The sequence below is a fragment of the Rissa tridactyla genome, chromosome W (assembly GCF_028500815.1).
Source record: "Rissa tridactyla isolate bRisTri1 chromosome W, bRisTri1.patW.cur.20221130, whole genome shotgun sequence".
Classification (NCBI taxonomy): domain Eukaryota; kingdom Metazoa; phylum Chordata; class Aves; order Charadriiformes; family Laridae; genus Rissa; species Rissa tridactyla.
In genome coordinates, this window is record NC_071496.1 from 30031123 (window position 1) to 30052474 (window position 21352).

Genomic DNA, 21352 nt, shown 5'->3' on the forward strand with positions numbered 1-21352 from the left:
CCTATGGGTACATTGCTCCCATGTCCATGGGTCTTGCAGGGGCCAGGCTCTGGCACCCCCACATTCCCTGTGCTTCTCTCCATCACTCTTAGGGGAGCTTGGTAGGACTGTACACCCCTGTCTGGGGGGGCACCATGTGCCCTGTCTTGGGGGGCTGTGTCCTGTATCCTAGGGGGCACCATGCACCCTGCCTGGGGGGGGGGGGAGGGGGAGGGGGGCGGGACAGTGTGCCCTGTCCAGAAGCCACTGTGCATCTTGCCTTTGGGGGGGTAGGGACAGTGATTCCTGCCTGGGGAGGACCATGTGTCCTGCCCAGGAGGGCACCCTATGTCCTACTGGGGGGGGGACGGGGGGACGACTGTGCACCCGGCCTGATGGAGGACTGTCCCCTGCCGGGGGCGGGCACCGTGCACGCTGCCCTGGGGTCTGTGTGCGCTGCCCGGGGTAGCGGCGGCCTAGGTCGGTCCGTGGCAGGAGGAGGAGGAGGAAGAAGAGAAAGAGGAGGAAGAGAAGGAGGAGCAGGAAGAGCAGGAAGGGATGGAGGCAGGGCGGGCGGCAGGAACGGTTGCTGCCTGAGCGCTTCCTGCACGAGCCGGGCGGATCCCACAAAGGGCTCGGCGGCACGGCCTCCCTGCGCTCCTTGCCGGCTGCTTTGCGCCATGGCCGGCACCAGCTCCATCGATGCCGTTAAGAAGAAGATCCAGAACCTGCAGCAGGTGGCCGACGAGGCAGAGGAGCGCGCCGAGCACCTGCAGCGGGAGGCCGATGCCGAGCGGCAGGCCCGGGAGCGGGTAAGGCGCAGGGCGAGGGGGCTGCCGGGGGGGGACAACGGTGCGGCGGGGAGGGTGGCGCCCCGGCAGCTCCCTGGGATGCCCCACCGACTTCGGCAACGCCGCCGGCATCCTTCCCTGTGGGCTGGCCCCGGGCGCCCCCCCGCCCCGGTAGCCGGCCTGGCTGCCCCCGGGGCGGAGCACCAGGAGGTCCCGGAGGAGCTGGAGGGCGCTGCCATCCAGGTGCCGTGGCTGCGTCCCTGCCTCTGAGCTGCCTCCTCCAGTTGCCTCTTTCATGGGTCTTGCTAGGGATGTTCCGTGTCCTGGCTCTCCAGTGTGTCCCTTTGTGGGGACAAGCCACCCCTTTGCACTGCCGTGGGCCAAAATTTCCACTCTGTGGCAGTGGAACAGCATTTCCAGGCTGCAACTTGTTCCTGGTTTGGCTTTTTTATTGTTGTTGGAGACTGTGAGGTTTTTTTTATCTCTTTTTCCTATGCCCACTCCTTTAACATCCTCACCATATCGGGGGCAGCAGAGCTGGGTGCGGTACCTGGACTGTTGTCACTCAGGCTGTGTGTGGAGGAAACGGCTCTTTCCTGCAGCCGCAGATCGGTTCCCTGGTCACCAGGCGCTGCCAGAGAGCTCATGTTCCCGAGTGTCCATACGGGACGCTCTGACTCACTTTTGGGATGATTCTCGGGGAAAAAAGCTCTTGCCAGGGTGAGGCAGACACCACAAACAGAGCATCACCCAATGGGAGCCGGCCCCAGCTCCCCATTAGGTGTTTTGGCTGGGGATGAGCTCTCAGTGAGCCCAGAAAGAGGGTGTTCACAGGGTGGAGGTGGCTATTGTGCCAGCCATGGGGCTAGCCACCTACCTGGCACACTGATGGGCTGCCACGCTTGGAGCAGTGCCAGCTGCATCCGTCCCTACCCTGTCAGCTCGCCATGGAGGACCATGGGTGCTCAGCAGGGCCAAGCAGGGTGTCAGCCCCATGGTCCCCTTGCTTGGCCAATGTCCCCCAGTGCTGGAGCACGAGACTGGCCAGGACTGGGCACTGCAGCCAGCCAGGCCTGCTCCAGCCTGTGAATAAGCAAGAGACATTAATCCCCCGGGTTTGGCGCATGCCTCCCTGCATCTTGGTGCATGGGGCTGCTCCCAGTGGCAAGGTCTCATTGCTGCTCATCTCTTTGCATCTGGGGCTTTAATTCCCCACAAACTGCCCCGGTGGGGAGTGAGGCCAGGAGCTGCTGAAGCAGCGTTTCCCGGCGGTGGTGATGGAGCAGGCAGGGGGCCTTTACCAAATGGAAAGAGCGTGGGGCTAGGCATCAAGGGGCTGGTGGGGCCTAGGACCACTGCTCCCGGCCAGCCCTGACTCCTGACCCCATGCACGGGGAGCCTGGGGAAGCAGGGAGCCCCAGTCCCATGGGCCCTGGTGGCTGCAGCTTAGCTGGGCTCCAGCCTGCTGAGGATGACTTGCTCCATTGCCCCCAGTGCCTTGCTGTACATCAGCCAGGGGGAAGAGTTGGGGGGGGGGGCAGGGGGCTGCACTCAGCTTCTGGCTGCCCCATTGCACAGGGCTGGCGGGGGGTCCCCACAGAAGAGGTTCCCGGCTTGCTCCACCGCCTCTGTAAACAGGAAATCCACAAGCATCCTCAGTCTCCTTTTTGGGAGCAAAGCTGCACAGGACATTCCTCCCCCTTTACTCACTGCTCTGCAAACCCCAAATACCATCCCCGTGATGGTGCGACTGCTCCAGCCACCCTACCCTGGTGAACGCGCCTCGTCCCTCTCCAAGGCAGGAGCTGAAGGTGCAAGGAGGACACAGTGGAGGGGTTGCACAGGCCGGGCTCATTGCGTGGCTGGGAGGAGCCAGCATCAAACAGGGTGCTAGGGATGGAGAGAGACCCATTGTCCCTATAGAAAGGTGATGGGATGCGTGCCCCAGCCAGGCTTGTTGCATAGTGCCAAGGGGTGTTCTGGGTAGTGAATGCAAAAGTAACTGCCAAAAAAGCTTTTTATATCTCAAGATATATATATATATATGTCACATGGTGTGACTGAGGGGTTTCTGCTCCCCCAGGCTGAGGCTGAAGTGGCTTCTCTGAACCGCCGTATCCAGCTGGTGGAGGAGGAGCTTGACCGAGCCCAGGAGCGCCTGGCCACTGCCCTGCAGAAGCTGGAGGAGGCTGAGAAAGCGGCTGATGAGAGCGAGAGGTGTGATGGGGAGGGACAGTGAGGGTGGCGTTGGGTCACCCTTGATTGCAGGCAGCCCCCTTGGTTTCGCAGTGGGGTTTGGGGATTCCCCTTGTGAGAAATGCTCCTTATCCAATAACCACGGCTCAGGCAGTGATTGATACGAAGCACGTTTTATTTAAACATTCTTGCAAGAAGGGGTGACCTAGCAGGTAGGCACACCTGAGGTCCCAAAGTAACTTCTTTTTATTCCCTATCCCCGGCCGAAGTTTCCCTCCCCTGTTTCCCCACTGGCTAGGTACTCCAGGGTTTACAGCCTATCCGATTCGCCTAAAACTACTCCCGTTCGCTCCGCCTCTGTTTACTTCTCCCCATCACCCCTCCTAAACCCCTTACTTCACCTGTTTCTTTCTTCCCTGTTTTGGTATTATTGCCCATGGTTGCTGGTCTCAGTTAAACGTTCATCCTCCCGTTAAACCACCGATCTGGCACGGACTGGTTTCTCCTTTGTCTAAGGGATGAGCATTCTTGCATGTCTCCTGATAAGCCTTTGTGTTGTTAATCATTCTCTAGCTACATCATTGCAGACTGGCCAAGTTGTTCCTCTGCAAAAACAATACTTAGATTTTTCTTACACCCTGAAGTGATCTTATGGGGTTTGCGTTGGTTTTCCTGCAGACCCGGAAGGGAAAGAGCAAAGCCTTGATGCAGAGAAGTCCCCCAGATATGGGCGTTCTTGGCACACTTTGAAATTTCCAGGGCACCCGTAAAATCCTGAAAAATTTGATCTGGTGCTTATACAAATATAAGTCTGTAACCAAAGCCAGAGGGTGCTCGGAGCCTGTTTTCTGCCCCCGAGCAGCTTCCTCTGCTTGAGAGCTGAGCAATGGCCTAGGAGGGGACTTCTGCACCTGGGAACCATGGTTGACCTTTGAGAATGAACCAGCCTCATTAAAAAAAAAGTTCTGCAGAGTGTGTTTCCCCATCCTCATGGCAAGCAGGTTTACTGGGCAGGAGCTGTGCAGGCAAGGGCACTCAAGTTGTATGGGAATGCTGGGACGTTTCACGGCATTCCTGACAGTTATGTGAGCTCTTCCCTCCATTGGCAAAGACCAGTTTGAGCAAAAGCATCTGAGCAAGAGGAGAAGAGTCTGCAGGAGTCCCTGCTGTGGGGGTTCGGTGACACCCTGCTTGTGAGCATCACACCTGAATGGGAAAATGCTTTGCTGCAGGATGTTTTCTAGCATTTCCTAAAGGTTGCTGGACTGTCAGGCTGCTTTTGTGGAGGTTGCGGCCAGTTCATCCTGGGCTGCACACATTTTTACCCCCCCAGACGATAGGTTCAGGACCTGCCTGGTTGAGAGGCACCATGGCCACATCTCGCTCTGGGACACGGCCCTGGGGTGGCCTTGGGGTCAGCTCTGCTTCTTTAATTGTGCGCAGGAGTATCCTTGGGGTACCACTGGTGTGACCCTACTGCATGAGGTGGCCAGCGAGTGCAGGTGTCCCAAGCCTCTGGAGCTGGAGGATGGCAGGGTCAGGGCACAGTGGGTGGGCAGGGTGTTGCAGGTGCCACATCGACCCACAGCAGTAACATCTTTTGGCTTGGGCTTTCCCCAGAGGTATGAAGGTCATTGAAAACAGGGCCATGAAGGACGAGGAGAAGATGGAGCTCCAGGAAATGCAGCTGAAGGAGGCGAAGCACATAGCGGAGGAGGCTGACCGCAAATATGAGGAGGTGCATGCCTGCGCCCGCATGCCCCTTCCCCCAGTGCTGATCCCCTGGTGGCACCCAGAGCTGCCTTCCCACAGCCCTGTGCCCCAAGCCAGGGCAAGTGCAGGGCTGATGCATGCCCCTTGCTGCCATTGACAGGTTGCCCGCAAGCTGGTTGTCCTTGAGGGAGAGCTGGAGCGCTCGGAGGAGAGAGCAGAGGTGGCGGAGAGGTGAGTAGGGCTCCCAGCGGGCAGCATGTGGGTGTCCCACACGGCCCTTGTCCTGAGTCCCGGGCAGCTGGGGGCAGTTGTGTGTCCATGTGGGGACGGGGACATCCCTCCCTGGGAACAGCAGGGTCTGCTGTTGGGGTGGTCCCTGGGCTCACAGGCTGGGAGCAGGGGGATGCCAGCCTGCCGGCAGCACATCCTTGACCCTGTTCTCTGCTGTTCCACCCCGGGGTGCCCCTCTTCCACCCCAGCCGAGTGAGACAATTGGAAGAAGAGCTGCGGACCATGGACCAGACTCTCAAATCCCTCATTGCCTCAGAGGAAGAGGTACTGGGGTAGGGGCACAGGGCAACACGCAGCAGCCCCCCTCTCTCTGTCACTGTCTCTTGAACCATGTGAGCCACCTCTCTCCTCTCTGCACCACTGCCTCTGCTGCCGACCTCCCCTCGCCTCTCTCTATGGTGGGCGCAGGCTGGGCATGCTCCTCCATCCTTCCATGCTTGCTCTCCTTCTTGGCAAGGCTGGCGGGAGCCCAGCCAGCAGCAATGCAAATGTGAGGAGGCATGAGGAATGGATGCGTCCTGGCAGCTTCCCCTCGTAGCAGCTCTGCTTCTTCTCCACCTGCGCTGCCTGAGTTTTCTCCTCTCTCAACTTGTTCTCTCTCTTTCTTCCTTCCTTCCTTCCTTCCTTCCCAATGTCCTCTCTTTCTGCTCCTCTCTCTCACCTGCCCCTTGGCCCTGCTCCCCTGCCTGGTGGCCCCTGCTCGGGATGTAGTAAATGTGGTGACCTAGAGGAAGAGCTGAAAATTGTCACCAACAACTTGAAGTCCCTGGAGGCACAGGCTGACAAGGTAGGACCCGGCGGGGCTGCTGGGGCTGGGCAGAGTGCGTAGAGTCTGGGGGTGCTGGGGTCCCCCACCAGGGCAAAGGATGACCAGAGGTGTCCTGTGGGGCTCATGGGTGCCCGTCTCTGTCTCTGTAGTATTCCACTACAATACTTAGATTTTTCTTACAGGTGTCACCAGCATCTGCACTGGGGCCAGTCCCTTTCAGAGGAACACAACCTTCTCCACCCCCATGTGACTGTTCACTCAACTCCTGCTCAGATTTTGGCTAAGTAGTTCATGCTAAGGCCTGATGTATGCTGGGAGTAGTGCCATTAGGTCAAAGCAAGAGCATCATGTAGCCAGGACAGGTAGCCAGGAAGAGCTAAAGGGCTGTTATGCAGCCATTATCACCTGCAGCTGGCTGTCTCCTGCAGCCATCATCTTTTGTCTGGCAGTTTTGGCAGAATCCACTAACTTATGGAAATGTATAAACCAAACCTCCAAGCTGGAGGGTATAAAACATCCGCTTACCCAAAAAGCTTTTGAAGCGTATCTAACAGAAGCTGGACTTCTGAGGCTTTCATGCTTCCTGGTGTGATACAGGGGACACCTGAACAGTGACGGAGGAGAAAGGATAAGCACTTTCACTCTCGGCTAGGGAACTAATTCTTTTCTTTTGCTCATAGGTGCACGTTATTAAGAGTTATGGGTTATAAATTATGAAATCTTATGACTTGAATGATGAATAAGTGAATTAATGTGATAGACTAGTCTGGGCAAAAGGGGATTGAGCTTGTGTTTGTTTATTATATTTCTTAATGAGCTCATGAAATAAAGTTTAAATCACAGAGTACATTGTCCTGTAAATGTGAGAGATCCGAACAGACCTTGACACTGCCATCACCTGGAGCAGCTCCTGCCTTGTGCCCCCCAGTGCTGCTGGCTCCGGCCACACAAGCTATAAAGAGCCCCCCAGGCCATGACATGGTCCCAACCCTCTTCCTTGGGTATGGAGGGAGAGCCCTGGTGCGGCCCCGTCCCCTGGGATGTGCCCTCTTCCAGCGCCCACAGTGGGTGACACGCAGCCCCTGTCCCTGTCCCCAGGCACAGGTGGGTTCCAGTAAGATGCAGCGGTGGCGTGGCCAGAGCATGAGCTCAAAGGAACGCACTGCAGCCCTCCTGCCAAAGCAAACCCCACTGCAGCAGCTCTGCCTTTCCAGCACCACCCCGAGCTCTTGCCAGCCACCACTGTGCCACATCTGCCCTGTCCTGGCTCCCCACACCTGCCTGGACCCCTGCCCCACACTATGGCCAGACCCCCCTGGGTACAATGCTCCAGGATGCTCCAGGCAGATGTCCCCAGCCCAGGCTGAGCTCAATGTTGGGGTCTCCCCCAGCGCCCCACCCCACTTGGCACTCCATGGCAGAGAAAAGCAGAGGTCAGGGGATGAAGGGGTTTGGGGACGTTTATATTTCAACAAAATAGTTTGCTGCGACTCCTATATTTACATCTGGGGGGTGTATTTACATGACCCTGTGGGGTTATATACAGAGGAGGGGGAGACTGGGGTGGGGGGAGAGACACAGCATTGAAGCCTGCCCTGCTCTGGCCAAGGGGCCAGTCCCAGCGGGAGCCCCTGTTTCCCCCTTCACCCTGGGAGGGGGTGACATGGGCACAACTTCTGCTGAGAGCCAGGTACTGAAAAGAAACTGTGAAGTGTCCTGCGGGGCAGCCAGGCCCCGGGAATGGCTCAGAGCCAGCTGAGCTGTGGGGGAGAGGGCAGGGGGTCAAAGAGCCCAGAGGATGGGAGGATATAGGGTCTCCCAGGCTGGATTGGGGCTGGTTCCCCGCCTCCAGAGGCTGCAGAGGGAGGTGGGCTTTGCTGGTGCTGATGGAGGGGGGCAGGCGGTGCCATGGCCACTGGCCCACCCAAACCCTGCTGAAGCAGGGGGGCTGCAGTGGGACATGGCCATGGAGTGGTGAGGCAGGGCCAGCCTGTCCCCCCAGTCCTCATCGACAGGCACTCACTGGCATAGAGGACATGCGTATCCTCACCATCGCAAGGTGAGTGGAAGCTGGCCAGCCCACAGTCGGTGATCTTCAGCATGAAGCGGCTGTCTACCACACAATTGGATGACTTGAGGCTGCCATGGTGGCCGATGATGCTGTTGTGCACAAAGGCAGATGGGACAGATGGACATGGCAAAGCTGGCACCCCCCAGGGACCCCCTTCCAGCCACTCATGCCTCTTGCTTGGGTACCTTGACGATGTCATTGATGAGGGAGTAGCGAAACATCCAGTCCAGGTTGATGCTCTCATTCTCTAGGACATCCTGGGGCAGCACATTGAGCAGGCCCCACCAACCTCCTGGGACGTCAGCACTGGCACCAGCCTCACCTAGCACCCAGTCACGGAACCCCTCCCCTCCACCAGCCTCTGACATCTGTTTGGGCAGCTCTGCTGTGAGTCTTATGGGGCTTGGGTGGCTACCAACATCTACAGCCCTATCCTCAACATGCATCCCAGGTCACCAGGAGTGGCTGTTATCCCCAGTGCCTCCCACACACCCTTACCTGCAGACTGCCCCATGGGCAGTAATCAGTGATGATGCAGATGTTGGAGGTGTTGATGCATGCCCTGATGAAGTGGGTCAGGTGGTTGAACTGTATGTCCTGCATCTGGAGGTGGAAGCGAAGTCCAGACGGTGCTGAGGTCAGGAGGGAAGATGTGCTGCTGCTCTCACCAGCCCCTCCCCTCACTGCAAGAACCATCCTCTGCGCCCCCCAAGCAGGGTGCCCACCCCAGCCCAGACCCCAAACCTACATGTTTCAGCTTGAAAAGCACCTGCCATGTCAGCTCAATGTGCTTCTTGTTGATGTACTTGATGGCCACCACATTGCCCTGGGGTGCCAGGGAGGGGGAAGAGGTCAGTGCCTGCTGGGAGGATTTGAGGAGGGGAGGAAGGTGCCAGCATCCCACAGGGTGGGGGTGCAGCCAAGGGGGAGCACTCCAGCAGGGCTGGGAGAGTCTGGAGGGGGAGGTCTCAGCTCCCCAGCTGCCACATTGACCTTGAAGTGGCCGGTGTTGGCAAAGATCTGGTACTTGCCATAGGTGGCCATCAGGGAGTTGTAGCTGGAGCTGCACTGCAGGGAAGGAGGGGGTTAGGGATGGGGACCCCAGGGCGGGGGATAACAGGTACCAATGAAGGCAGGCAGGGACACCCAGGGGTGTACAGGGGATGGTGCAGGACAAACTCGGAAGGGTTAGCACAGGCTCTGAAGAGTCAGCACAAGGTCTGCATGCCCTGTAGGGAAGGTAAAGTCTATAGGATGAGGTATGGTGCACTGCAGGAGATGGAGGAGGCATAGGGGATGGATGAGGTATGGCTGTGCACGGGGCAGAGGGCTGCACAGGGGAGGGATGAGATGTGGCTCTGTAAAGGATGGAGGGCTGCACAGGGGACAGAGGGCTGCATAGAGGCTGGATGAGGTCTAGTGCTCTGTAGAGGATTCAGGGCTGTGTAAGAGATGGAGGGTCATGTAGGGGATGGATGAAATGTGGCTTTATAGGGTATGGAGAGCTATGTAGGGCAGGAGGGCTGTGTAGGCGATGGATGAATGGGGCTGTAGCTCTGTAGGGGATGGAAAGCCATGTAGGGGATTGACATGATGAAGCCCTGTAAGGAAGGAGCGTCATGCAGGAAGGGAGGGTGGCACCACAGGACTGTCAGCTCTCACCAGGGACAGGGTGAGCCAGCTTCCCCCTGCCTTGTGGTACTACTTGGGGCTCCCAAATTGCAGCTCGTCCCAGTGGATCCTCCAGAGCATGCTGGCAAACTCCTTCTGCAGCATCAGCTTCCTGGGGGGCACATGGGGGTTAGGCCTGCTCCCCTGCCAGGCTGAGGAGTGCCTGGTGCCCAGGCAGAGGCTCCCCAGCCCCAACTGACCTGAAGATGAGGAAGCTGGAGATGCCGAACATAGAATCATAGAATCGTAGAATCGTAGAATTGCTGAGGTTGGAAGGGACCTTTAAGATCATCAAGTCCAACCTTTAACCTACCCTGACAAAAGCCACTTCTAAACCATGTCCCTAAGTGCCCCATCTACCCTTTTTTTAAACACCTCCAGGGATGGTGAATCCACCACCTCCCTGGGCAGCCTATTCCAAAGTTTAATAACCCTTTCAGTGAAAAAATGTTTCCTAATATCCAATCTAAACCTCCCCTGACGTAACTTGAACCCGTTTCCTCTCGTCCTATCACTTGTCACCAGGGAGAAGAGGTCAGCCCCCATCTCTCTACGACCTCCTTTCAGGTAGTTGTAGAGGGTGATAAGGTCTCCCCTCAGCCTCCTCTTCTCCAGGCTAAACACCCCCAGCTCCCTCAGTCGTTCTTCATAAGGTTTGTCCTCCAGACCCCTCACCAGCTTTGTAGCCCTTCTCTGGACACGCTCCAACACCTCAATGTCCCTCTTGTAGCGAGGGGCCCAAAACTGAACGCAGTACTCGAGGTGGGGCCTCACCAGTGCCGAGTAGTGCATCACATGATGAAGGTGAGGTCAGTGCCCAAAGCTACGATGGCCAGCATGGAGAGGAGGGCTGCAGGCAGGAGGGGCTCTCAGCATGGCCCAGCTGGCCATGGGCACCAGATTCCCATGCACCCCCAGGGAAGGGTGCTGGGGACCAAAGGACATGGGGACCCAGTACACCCACTTTTATCACAAGATGGGTTATCCACGTCAAAAATGCAGGGCAAGTTGTCCAAGGGGGGTGCCCCTTTCACCCAGGGAATGGGTCAGCCCAGCCAGTGAATCTGCTTCTCCATACCTGAGTAGTATCCCACCACCTACATCAGAGAGAGCTGAGCCTGTGCACCCCACCAGCCCCCAGCCCCAGCTGCTAGCAAGATCCCAGTGCCTCATACTGCCTGCTCTTGGGGTTGCCCATGGCTCATAGGTTGAAGTCAGTGTCTTCATCACTGCTGTTGTCCATGCTCACCAGCTCCATCACCCCTATGGGAGAAGAGAGACCCAGGTGGGATGGGGACCACGTCCCATTGCCACCATGGCACCCCTGTCCCAGCTGCCCCATCCTGCCATTACTCTGGAACTTGCGGTCCCACATCTTCTCAATGATGTGGGTGGCGTTTTTCTTGGAGTCGCCTTCCCGTAGAGTCTCATTCAGCACCATGGCATACAGCAGAATCCCATTGTAGAAACAGCCCAACACCAGGTTCATCTGACAGGGGGGTACCTCAGTACGGCCGTGGTCACATGCATGGGGGCACCCCAGCCTCATAACCCCACATTGGGGCTGTGCACACACCCTGTGGGGATGGCACTGTCTGTGGCTGTTCCCACCAGGAATAGGCCCTCTGGCATTGCCTGTGGCCATGTCCCACCCTCTGCACCCTGATGAGGTACCACAGCCCCATGGGGAGGGTCCCCACCATCCCATCATGCAGGGGGACTCACTCACCGGGGAGTAGTTGGGCTGCACCAGAAATTTCTGCTTGGCTCGCAGGATGAGTTGGGTTTGGAAGTGCTGATACTTGGGATTTTGGAGCTCATAGCAGGTGATCACCACAACCATCTGCAACCAAGCACAGCACCCCAGTTCACACACTGGGGCCAGGCTGAGGAGGTCCCTGTCCCCAGGCAGGCGGGCGCAGCTCACCTGGAAAGCCTCACACAGCCCCAAGTCCTGGCCTGGACTCTGCTTGCCAGGGTTCTCCTCAAAGATGTCCAGGTAGAAGAAGATGTAGTCACCATTGGTGAAGTTCTCCCACTGCACCAGCTGCATGATCTGGCGCAGAATTTCTGACAGCCTGCAGAGATACACCACTGCCAGTGAGATGTGGGGCGTCAGGGGGGCGATGCCATCCCACCCTGGGGCACCCCAGCCAGGTGTGGGTTGGGATGCTTTCCCTCAGGGCAACGGGGTGGAGCAACCTGGGGGCATGCTTGGCGGCTGCAGGGAGCAAAGGATGGAGCAGGCAGATGGGGCAGGGCTCGGCTCACTGCCTTCTCATGCTATGTGCTTCATGGCCACAGAGCCCGCTCAACCCCATCGCACTTGCTGGCCCTGATCCACTCTTGCCCCATCAGCCACCTTGGGCTGAAGGGGACAAAAGGGGAATGCTCCAAAATGTGGGGCAGACACCTTGTGTGCACCCACACACAGACTCCACACACACCACTCTGGCACCCATGCGCATCTCACTCCAGCAAAAGCCACACAGGGAATGCTTCCCCTGGCTGCCCGCTAGCCCCAGCCAGGGGACCCAGGGGCCAGAAGAGGCATCCAGACCATGCACTGGAGGCCCCTGGGGAACCTGGGCTGGGGAATAGGACAAACCCATGTTTGGGTTCGCAGCTGGCCAGCCATGCGGCAGGAATGCATAGGTTCCCAGATTCTAGCACCTTCGGCAGCTGCCAGCGCTAATTGGAAACAGAGTATCTTGCTGGTGTGACTCATGCGGCAAAGGGGTGCCCAGGCCCCAGCCAGCCGCCCTGCACGCCCCTGCCTGCTGCTGGGGGCTTAGCCAGCTCCAATGGGATGCCCACCTGGGCACTGGGGGGAGGGGGGGCAGGGGGCTTGCACAGGGCACTGCAGGCCATGGGGACGGGTGCTCGAGAGTATACGAACTCCCCCCCGAGCAGGGGTCATCCTCACCCTCATGGAAGATCCTGCCGCCATCTCCTCCTTCCCCCCCCAGAAAACCAGAGCTCCAGCCAGCCTGGCTGGGAACCCAGGATTGAGTAACAGAGGAAGCAGCAGTGGTGAGTGCTGGAGGAATGTCACGCTTGGGTGTTTGCCCTGGCACGCAGCCCTTCTGCATGGGGCCCAACACCTTGGCCAGATCTGGAGCACAGGGAGGGCTGGGAAGAGCAAGGAAGCGCCATGCCCCAGGATAGGGTTCCTGTTCCCCAGGATGGGGTCCCTGCTGTCATCAGGCACCCGGCCACACAGGCACCAGGGCTGGCAAGGGGTTGCCTGCAGGAGCAGCAAGGCAGCCCATGGGTGGTAGAAAAAACCCAGCGCAGCCACCCTGGGCACGGGAAACCCACAGCAACGTGGGGAGCTGCTCCTGGGCACAGGGGAGAGGGAAATCGCAGCAGCTTGGGCTGTGCATGAGCAAAAGCCCATTTCAGGGTCAGAAATGGTTTCCTGCCAAGTGCTGCAATACCTCAAATAAACACTCTCTGCTTCCCCACTTTGCTGGTCCTGCACCCAGAAATGTGCCATCACCCACTCCCCAAATCAGTCTGCTGGGACAGGCAGCCCAGCATCTCCTCAGCATGCAGAGGCTGAGGGTCTCTCCATGGGGATGCAGGGTGGGACTCTCCCCATCCCAGTGCAGGCACCAGGAAAAGGCAGTGTGTTGAACTGCACAGGCTGGGGAGCCACAACAGCTGGTGGCAGATGGTGGGACACCCCGGGCAGCCAGCCCCCACAGTGGCAGTGGCAAAACCCCACCTGGTCAAAGGCCACTAAGCAGGGGGGGACACGGTACCTCAACGGTTCCCCAGGGACAGGTTGCAGGAGCCATGCAGAAGGGAAGGGTCAATACTCTGGGCTCTCCATGATGCTGACAGCTGCCTCCAGATGCCAGTCTCCTGTCTGTCCAACAGCACCCCTGCCTGCTCACGCAATCCCCCAGGGGGTTGGCAAATGGCCAAAGGCAGCCTCAGCATCACCAAGGACAAGGGGAATGGGGTCCTGTAAGGCTGAGGTGCATGCGGCCCCCAGACATTTATTTAGGGGATGCCCGTGATGCAGAAAGCAGAGTGCATGGCCCCAGGGAATGGGCAGGACCCTGAGCATGCAGATGGGGTGGCAGGACACTGACTGCTGCATGATGTAAGAAAACCCTAAAGTGAGGGAAAATCACAGTTTTGGGCAGCAAATCCCTGCAAATCCCAGTTTCGGGCAGCCCCACTAGTGCAGGGCACTGCAGTGCGGAGACCCCAGGCCCATCCAAGCAGCCATCCCACACCCACAGAGATTGCAGGGATGAGGACCAAATGCACTCCTCTCCTGGTGGCAGCACCTGGCCATCTTTCCAGGCAGGGGACCTGACCTTTGCAGGCAGATGCTCCAGTAATTCCCTCAACCACAGCTCTAATTATATCAGTGCTTTTGCAAGTGGCAGGAGAGACGTGGGCCCCTGCACATCGTCCAGGAGGGGCAACAGAAAGTGCAAGGCAGCCATACACAGGATGGGGGGATGCATCCACATCCCCCCACACCCGCTCTTTAAAGCCACAAACGTTGGGGATCTGCAGCTTCAGGGTGTGGCAGGGAAGCGGCTTTCCCCAGGAAAGGTTCACCAAACTCCTGACCATCACCTGGGAGAAGGAAGGTGATGCCAAGAGGTATGACATGCAGTGTCATTGCAGGGCATGGACATGGATGCAGCTGTGACTGAAGCTCCTGTTTCCCTCTCCATGCCATGCCACACAGGGGTGAGCACCCCTGGGACAGCCTTGCAGGGTCCCTGCTCTCTGCCCCACATCCCCAAGTTAGAAAAACATCTAACGTCAGCATTGCAGCCCTGAGCACCCATCCCCATGGGGCCAAGCACCCAGCTTCACACTCTGCCCCCAGCTCCGGGCTGTAGCCAGAGGGCCCAGACCCCCCTGCATCCCAGCTTGGAGGGCCCCCAGCTCTCTGCCCACGCCCAGCCTCCTCCTCCAGTCCCCAGCAGCCATGACCACCTGCCTGCACCAGGAGGGATCGATTCCCATCGGGGTGATTTATGGCACCAAGCTGGAAGCATTGATGGGAATCGCTGATTTTAGCCTTTTCCCCTGCATGGTCCTTTGCCCCTGTCCCACGTGAAGCTCCACACCCCACAGCTGGTGACAGCGCACACATCCCAGCCCCTTGGCCAAGCAAATGAGAGGGGCAGCCACAAGCTGCTCAGCTCCCGCAGCCCGCCATGGGATGCCCAACCCCATGGACCCAGCCCCACTGGCCTCAGTCCTGGGGGAACCCGGTCCAGCACCCTAAAGCACCTCAACCACATACCCCCAGCCTGGCCCCACGCAGCCTCGGCCACATCTCCCACTGGTCCATCTGGCTCCACTCCTTCCGGCTCCACTCCTTCTTAATGACTTAGGATCCATTAAGAAGCATCGCAGAGCGGCTGGCTCCAGGATTGATACACCCTGCTCATCAATAATGAAAGAGCATCAGGTTGCCCTTGTTCTCCAGCTGCCTCCATAAGCCCCTCCATTTCCTCCTACTCCCAATATAGCCACTCTCCCAGGGCACTCGCAAGGCACCAAATTGATTTATCCATCCATCAGCAGGGTGGGGCCGTCCCCAGCCCCATCCCTGAGGTGCAGTGGGGACCAGAACAGCCTGGGGCACCCAGGTATCAGGCTAGGGGGTGTTTCTCCCTGAGCAGGGCACAGCTGCCTCAACGTATCAGCACTGGGCTGCTCTTGGCATGTAACTGCAGTCAGCACTGCCCTTCAGCTGGCCATGTCCACACTGTCACCTGCAGCCTCCAAAGTGGTGTCTGGGTCCAGCCTGCTCCTAGGGACACCCTGATCCCGCTAATGCAGAGGGCAGGGTGGCCCCAGTGCCCCTCACACCAATGCATCCCACTAGGGTGAAGGTCTGCCCTGGCTCTCCCCTGGCACAGGGTGACAGGGGGACCCCATGCCCCCCCCTGCTGGCACTGGGGTGGCCTGGGGATCCCAGGGACTGCCATGTCCCCTGTGCACCCACCAACTGGGGGCTGCCAGTGCAGGTCCCGCTGCTCCCCCAGCCCCACTGCAACCAAATACACCTACTCCTCGCTGCGCCCTATGTAAACCTGCTTTGCCCACCCCTCCCCATGCCCCATACGGGTCCCACTGCACCCCTGGCCCGTTGCTGCACCCCACATGGGTTCCACTGTGCTCACCCCTTGCTGCACCCCACATAGGTCCCACTGTGTCTTTGGCCCCTCACTGCACCTCACATGGATCTCGCTGTGTCCTCAGACCCTTGCTGTGACCAACAAAGGTCCCACTGTATCCTTTCCCTTTTGCTGTGCCCCACATGGGTCCCACTGCCCCCCCCAGCCCCTTGCTGTGCCCCACACGAGTCCCACTGTGCTGACGGATCCTTGCTGTGCCCTACACTGGTCCCGCCGCATCCCTGTCCCCTCGCTGCACCCTACAGAGGATTTTGCTTCCTCCTCTCCTCGAGCCCTGCACAGGTTCCCCTGCGGGAAGCCCACTCTACTCCCCCCCCATGGGCACTCAGCCCTGCCCCGCACGGGGTCCCCCCACACCCCCTCCTCCCCATGCACCGCCGCCTCGCGCACCGCGCCCATGTGCCTTGATGAAGTGCACGGCGGTGTCGGGGCCACCCTCATCGGAGGAGTAGATGTAGTGGCACATGGTGAGGTTGCTGCCATCCTGCAGCTCCTGGTAGACACCCTCGATGGTGAAGTAGTAGGGTTGGTTGTCCATCTTGTGGTCCACATAGAGGAGGACAGCGCAGGCGCTCCAGTTGAAGTGGGCGTGGAGGTGGGAGACAAAGGCACCCAGTTTAGGGGCCAAGGGCCCAGTACGCACCGTTGTGCCGTAATGCTCCTGTTTGCGGCTGAAACCGGCTGCCACCGCCCCACTGGTGATGAGCGGCAGCCGCCAGTGCGAGGTGAAGCGCCCTATGGAAGTGGTGGGGTAGACACAGCCCAGTCTGAAGAGGACGTCGGGGTTGTGGTAGAGCTTCAGGTCCACGGTGTTGAGTGGTGCCATGTACTTGGAGCAAGCTCCCTCCAGTTCCAAGCTCATGAACTCGACATGCACCGAGAAGGGCCGCGGCTATAGCGGCGGCTCGCTCCGCTACAGCACTTCCAGCGCCAGGCTCAGCGCCGGCCCCACACGCGGCCAAGCCCACCCATAGCTCACGTTGCGCTCCGGCGGTATTACTGCCACCGTCAGGTTGGCGACCGCCCCGTCGGGGATCGCCGCCATCGGTGGCAGCAGCAGCAGCGTCGGCATCCGCGGAACCATGTGCCGCGCTGACGACTCCGCCCCGGCCACCGCCCGCGGTTCCTGCGCCCCGCCTCCTGCGCCCTCCCCCGGGCGGCACCACCCCCGGACGGCCAGTGCCTCTTGCCGCCGCTCCCCGCCCGGCTGGACGGCACGGGGATGGGCGGCACCGCGGGGCGGGGGGGGCGATGTCCCCAGAGAGGGAGGCTGGGGAGTGGGCGCTACAGGTCTGGCGGTGCCCGGTGGGGGAGGGGTGGGGGGGGTGCTCGCGTTCGGGGTGTCCCCAGTGGAGGGATTGGGGAGGGGCTTTGGGGTCTCCAGTGGGGGGTTTAGGGAAGAGGCACTCCAGCTCTGGCGGCCCCCAGTTGGCAGGGACTGAAGAAAGGGTGCCTGGGTTCTGGGGGTTCCCACCAGGGCTTAGGGAAGGTCTTGGGCAGTGGGGTGCAGGGGGGTGATGGGGCCTTGGCAAAGGCGTGTCCTGGGGAGGGGTATCCCCACTAGGGAGAGGGGGGGTTTGAGGAGGCACATGGCTGTGGGGTGCAGCCAGCTGGTAGGGAAGGATACATTCTGGGTATGAGTGTCCCCACCAGGAATTTCGGGGAGGTCTTGGGCTATGGGGTGCAAGGGGAGTCGGGCTCTGGAGAGGGGGGAGCCTGGGATCTGGGTGTCTCCTTGGGGACCATTCAGTGCCCTGGGTGTGGGTGTCCCCACTGGGAGGGTGGGGGGGTGGGGTTGGGGAGGTCCCTGGGGACCGGGGCTGGCAAGCGGGGGAGGCCGAAGGCAGAGAATGTCGGGGGGGGGGGGGGGCGCTGGAGGCAGCCGGCATGTCACCACTGCGGGTTTTAAAGTTCCAACCCCTGTGCTATATGGCACAGGCCTGTGGGGTAGGAGGCTGCGAGGGGAGTAGAGGGGCCGGGATGCAGCCCATGGAGCACAGGGGAGCGGTCTGAGGGCAAGCGCTGGCTATGGGGCAGGGAGCCCTGGCAACCCCCCCAGGATGCCGTGGGGCTGGGATAACCTGGGGAGAGCGGGGCTGCCGGTCCTCCCAGGGGATTTGGGGAAGGACCCGAGGAGATGCCAGCCCTGGCAGCCATGGGGGGCTGCCCCAGCCGGGGTGGACGCAGCGGTGCCCTGCATTTGCAGACGGGCGGTGCTCGGTGGGGCAGGGGGGGCTCGGCGGGGGCAGCGTATATGCGGTGCATTCCTCACATTCTCAGCCTGCCGCCTTCTCCCATGGGGCGGGGGGAGGGGGTGGTTTCCAGCAGGCAGAATGCAGCCAGTGGAAGCAACAACCCTGGCAAATTAAAAAAACACAGAGATGTGAGGGGAAAAAGCAGATGGGGTGGAGGGGGTGTGGGGGCAGCCCGAGGGGACTTGCTGCAGGCAGGATGGGGTGCCCCACTAGGGGGGGCCATGGGTGCCGGAGCACCCCGTGGTTTGTGTGTGCATGCCAGCAGAAGGGGCCCGGTTACTGCCGCCTGTACACCGTGTACCCTTACAACTGGGAACATGAGCTACAACCTACCTGGCTGTGCCCACTGCTGCTCGGACACCCAGGCAGACAGAGGGAACATGGGGCGACTGCACCAACCCTGCATCCCTTGTGGGACCAGGGCATCCTCCAACATGGCAGGAGAGGAGACAAGGGGGGATGGGTTTTCCCCGGGGCTTGGTGCGTAGCTAGCACTGTGCCCCGGTCAGGCAGCCAGGCATATGCTTGCCGTCCCCCAGCCTGCTCCCTGGGGCATGTGGGGCTGGGGCTCACCATGCCTTAGGGTTTCTGTAACTCCATCTCACCTTCCCCATCCCCCAGTCTCACGCTGAGTTTTAGTCTTTCTGCACTTGGCATCCCACATCTTGGAGATGACAAGTTTTCTTTCCATGGGACTGTTCCCAGCACCCTGGTCCTGGTGGTCTGTGGTGGTCCATGGTGGTCTTTGGTGGTCTCTGGTGGTCTGTGGTAGTCTTTGGTGGTCCATGGAGGTCCCCACAGTGCACCAGAGCATGGTGGGCACCAAGGGCACAGCTGTGCCTGCCCGCCCCAGGCAGCTCATGCCCATGAGGTTCCCATCTTGTTTTCTGGGTTCCCATCAGGTGAAACCAAGATCCAGGTCCACAAAGCTGACGATTTTTTAATTGCTAAAAAGTTTTTCCACCTCCTGGAGCACAGCAACACAAGCTAGCGGGCTGCAAGGCCCTGCCAAGTGCCTTCACCTCTGCACGGAGAGCAGGGACAGAAACCTGTCAGCCCCAGGAGGTGTCTGTAAAAAGCACAGCAGGCGCCACGAGCGGATGCCTGTGGAATGGCTGGCTCCTCCGGGCCGGGTGGAGGAGCTGTGCAGGCACCGCTGTGCCCGGGCACATGCAGGACTGGGGCATGGGGAGGTCTAGCATAGATGGGCAGCAGCCCAACCCCGCTGGAGGCTGGGGGCTGTAAACAGAGTTGCAGAGGGGGGGCAAGGGTGGAGAAGGCACCACTGTGGGTCCCCATCTCTATCCAGGCAGGAGCCAGGGCCTCCAAAGACCACCCCATCCCAAATGGAAGAAGAACATCTCCAGGTCAGGGTGGCTTTGGCCAGGTGGGTATGAGACAGGCGCAGGCACACAGGATGATCTTTGCATCTATGGACTTCCTGTGCTCCTGTTGTCAGCGCAACCTGAAGGGCTCCTTGTTTGGGTTTGCGGTTTGTGTGCCAACAGTGGAGAAAATGAAGCAGAGGCAAATGTTTTAAAGGGAAAAATGTGTGTAATGCTGCAGCTATGTCATCTCCCTGGTTCAGGACAGGGTCTGTCCTGATGTGTCTGTGGGGAGAGCCCCCAGCGCCCACTGTGCCCAGACCCACGGCAGGGCCCTACAAGTGTCCTTGCAGGACACCGGGACAGGACATGTCACCCATGTCCCCCCTCAGGTGGGCACTGCCCTTGCCGATCTGGGGGCATGCTCTGCATTGCTTTCCCCTCCATCTGCTCCAGGACCTCCAGGCTGGGTATGAGGGGTCCTGGCCCCATGCCCAGATGGTCTCTTCCACCGTGAAGCCACCAGCCATCCATGGCTCTTCCTGTAGGGTGTCCCCAAAGCAGGGCAGCACCCCAGGGTGCTCCTGTGGGTCCCAGCCAACAACCTGTGATGCACTGGGGCTATGCAGGGTGCAGGGGGGGCTTATGGCTGGAGCAGGGGATTTGTCTTTCTGATCCCAGAGAGGCTGGCAAAGATCCGTGGGATCCATCCAGGACCCGGAAAGCCCCGGTGTTCCCTGGGGCTCTCCCTGTCCCTGCACCCCACTGGCACATGGTGCCCAGGACAGGTCTGGGAGTCCCCAGGGGCTCCCCAGCATGTCCCAAAGCAGTTACACACTGTGGTTGGCACCAGCGGCACGACACTGTTGTGGCAAAGTCCCCTCCATTGGGGAGTTGCCCCAGACAGCTGCTCCATCATGGGGTGCCTGGACCCCAGACCTCCCCGGCAAGTCCCCAGGCCTGACAGGCACATGACACTTTTTTGGCTGGCGCAGCTCCTGCGTGGCCTAGTAATGATCTCCCAGGGTTATTTCTGACTCACAGGACAGGAAACATTTTGGGGTTTAAGCCGAGCTGAATAATGTGCTCATTTCCTTACAAAGCACCAGCTCCAGGGGATTTATGGAGTGCTGGCCTCCTCGCACTCACTGCGCAGCTGCCCACCTGAATGTTTTTATTTTCACGGGATGGCCAGCAAGTGACAAGGCCTGTTTTCCTAAACACCCCATGCCCTCCCAGCATGTTTCCCTTGAGGGGAGCCCAGGCAGAGCCATGGACAGCAGCAAACCTAGGGTGCTAGGGCACCTGGGGTGCCAGGGTGCTGGGGTGCCAGGGGGGTGCCAGCACTCTGCCAGCGCTGAGGACAGCAGGGATGCGTGGCTAACCCACTGGTGCCAAAACTTAGCCTGTCACAGAGCAGCCACAGCTGTGATAAATGGCCCGTGAGAGTGACAAAGGATGATGGAGAGGGATGGAGCATGGGGGCAAGCAAGGGAGGATGAGACCATGTGAGAGAGGGCAAGGGAGCCTTGAGGGAGCCATGCTGTGGGGCTGCCCAGACCGCAGAGCCCTGCTTGCCACCAGCAGCTGGGAGGAGGCACCCAGCAGACCCCATCCCACGGCTGGGGACCCACAGACACCATCCAACCCAGGCTTGTAGAGCCCCTGCAAAACACTGTGTCCAACCCATGAGGTGGAAATGGCTCTCCCCTGCGAGGAGGGTTGGGGTGTGGGTGCCGAGCCCAGGGACACCCATGGGAGACACAGGGCGTGCCAGCACGCCTCCCAACCCACGCCCCTCTGGTGGCACCAAGCTCTGTCCAGTGGGCAGCCAGCCTGCAGAATAAGGTGACATCAAGTTTTTCATCATGTCCCCTCTGCTTTGTCCCCTTTTTAGACCAACAGCCTCATAGTCCTGGGCTCTGATCCCACCTATACTTCCAGCCTCCAGGAGCTATCCCGGCTGGCTTACCAGCTGCGGGAGGCAGGGTGGTGTGAGCCGGCTGTCACTCCCTGGGTAGCGCTTTGTCCAGTCCTGTCCCCCTTCCCAGAGAGCTGGCATCTGCCTGCATGCTGCCTGCAACCTGCCCACACGCTGCCCCAGTG

General features: G+C 59.7%; 1 protein-coding gene and 1 pseudogene across 3 annotated transcripts in view; one reads left to right on the forward strand and one right to left on the reverse strand.

Moving 5' to 3' along the window:
- LOC128901969 (tropomyosin beta chain-like) overlaps positions 1-5792 on the forward strand; it is a 67773-nt gene extending 61981 nt beyond the window's left edge. The window contains exons 1-5 of one of the 3 annotated variants that reach the window (XM_054184186.1): positions 381-791; positions 2854-2987; positions 4587-4704; positions 4840-4910; positions 5159-5792. In XM_054184186.1, coding sequence (XP_054040161.1) covers positions 660-791; positions 2854-2987; positions 4587-4704; positions 4840-4910; positions 5159-5246 — 543 coding nt within the window. In that variant the 5' untranslated portion in view covers positions 381-659 and the 3' untranslated portion in view covers positions 5247-5792. Of the gene's footprint in view, positions 1-380; positions 792-2853; positions 2988-4586; positions 4705-4839; positions 4911-5158 lie in introns of those variants that run through there. The other 2 variants (XM_054184185.1, XM_054184184.1) reach the window with 2 other exon arrangements.
- A 468-nt stretch (positions 5793-6260) lies between these two features.
- On the reverse strand, positions 6261-16738 carry LOC128901923 (atrial natriuretic peptide receptor 2-like; annotated as a pseudogene).
- Positions 16739-21352: the final 4614 nt, after the last annotated feature.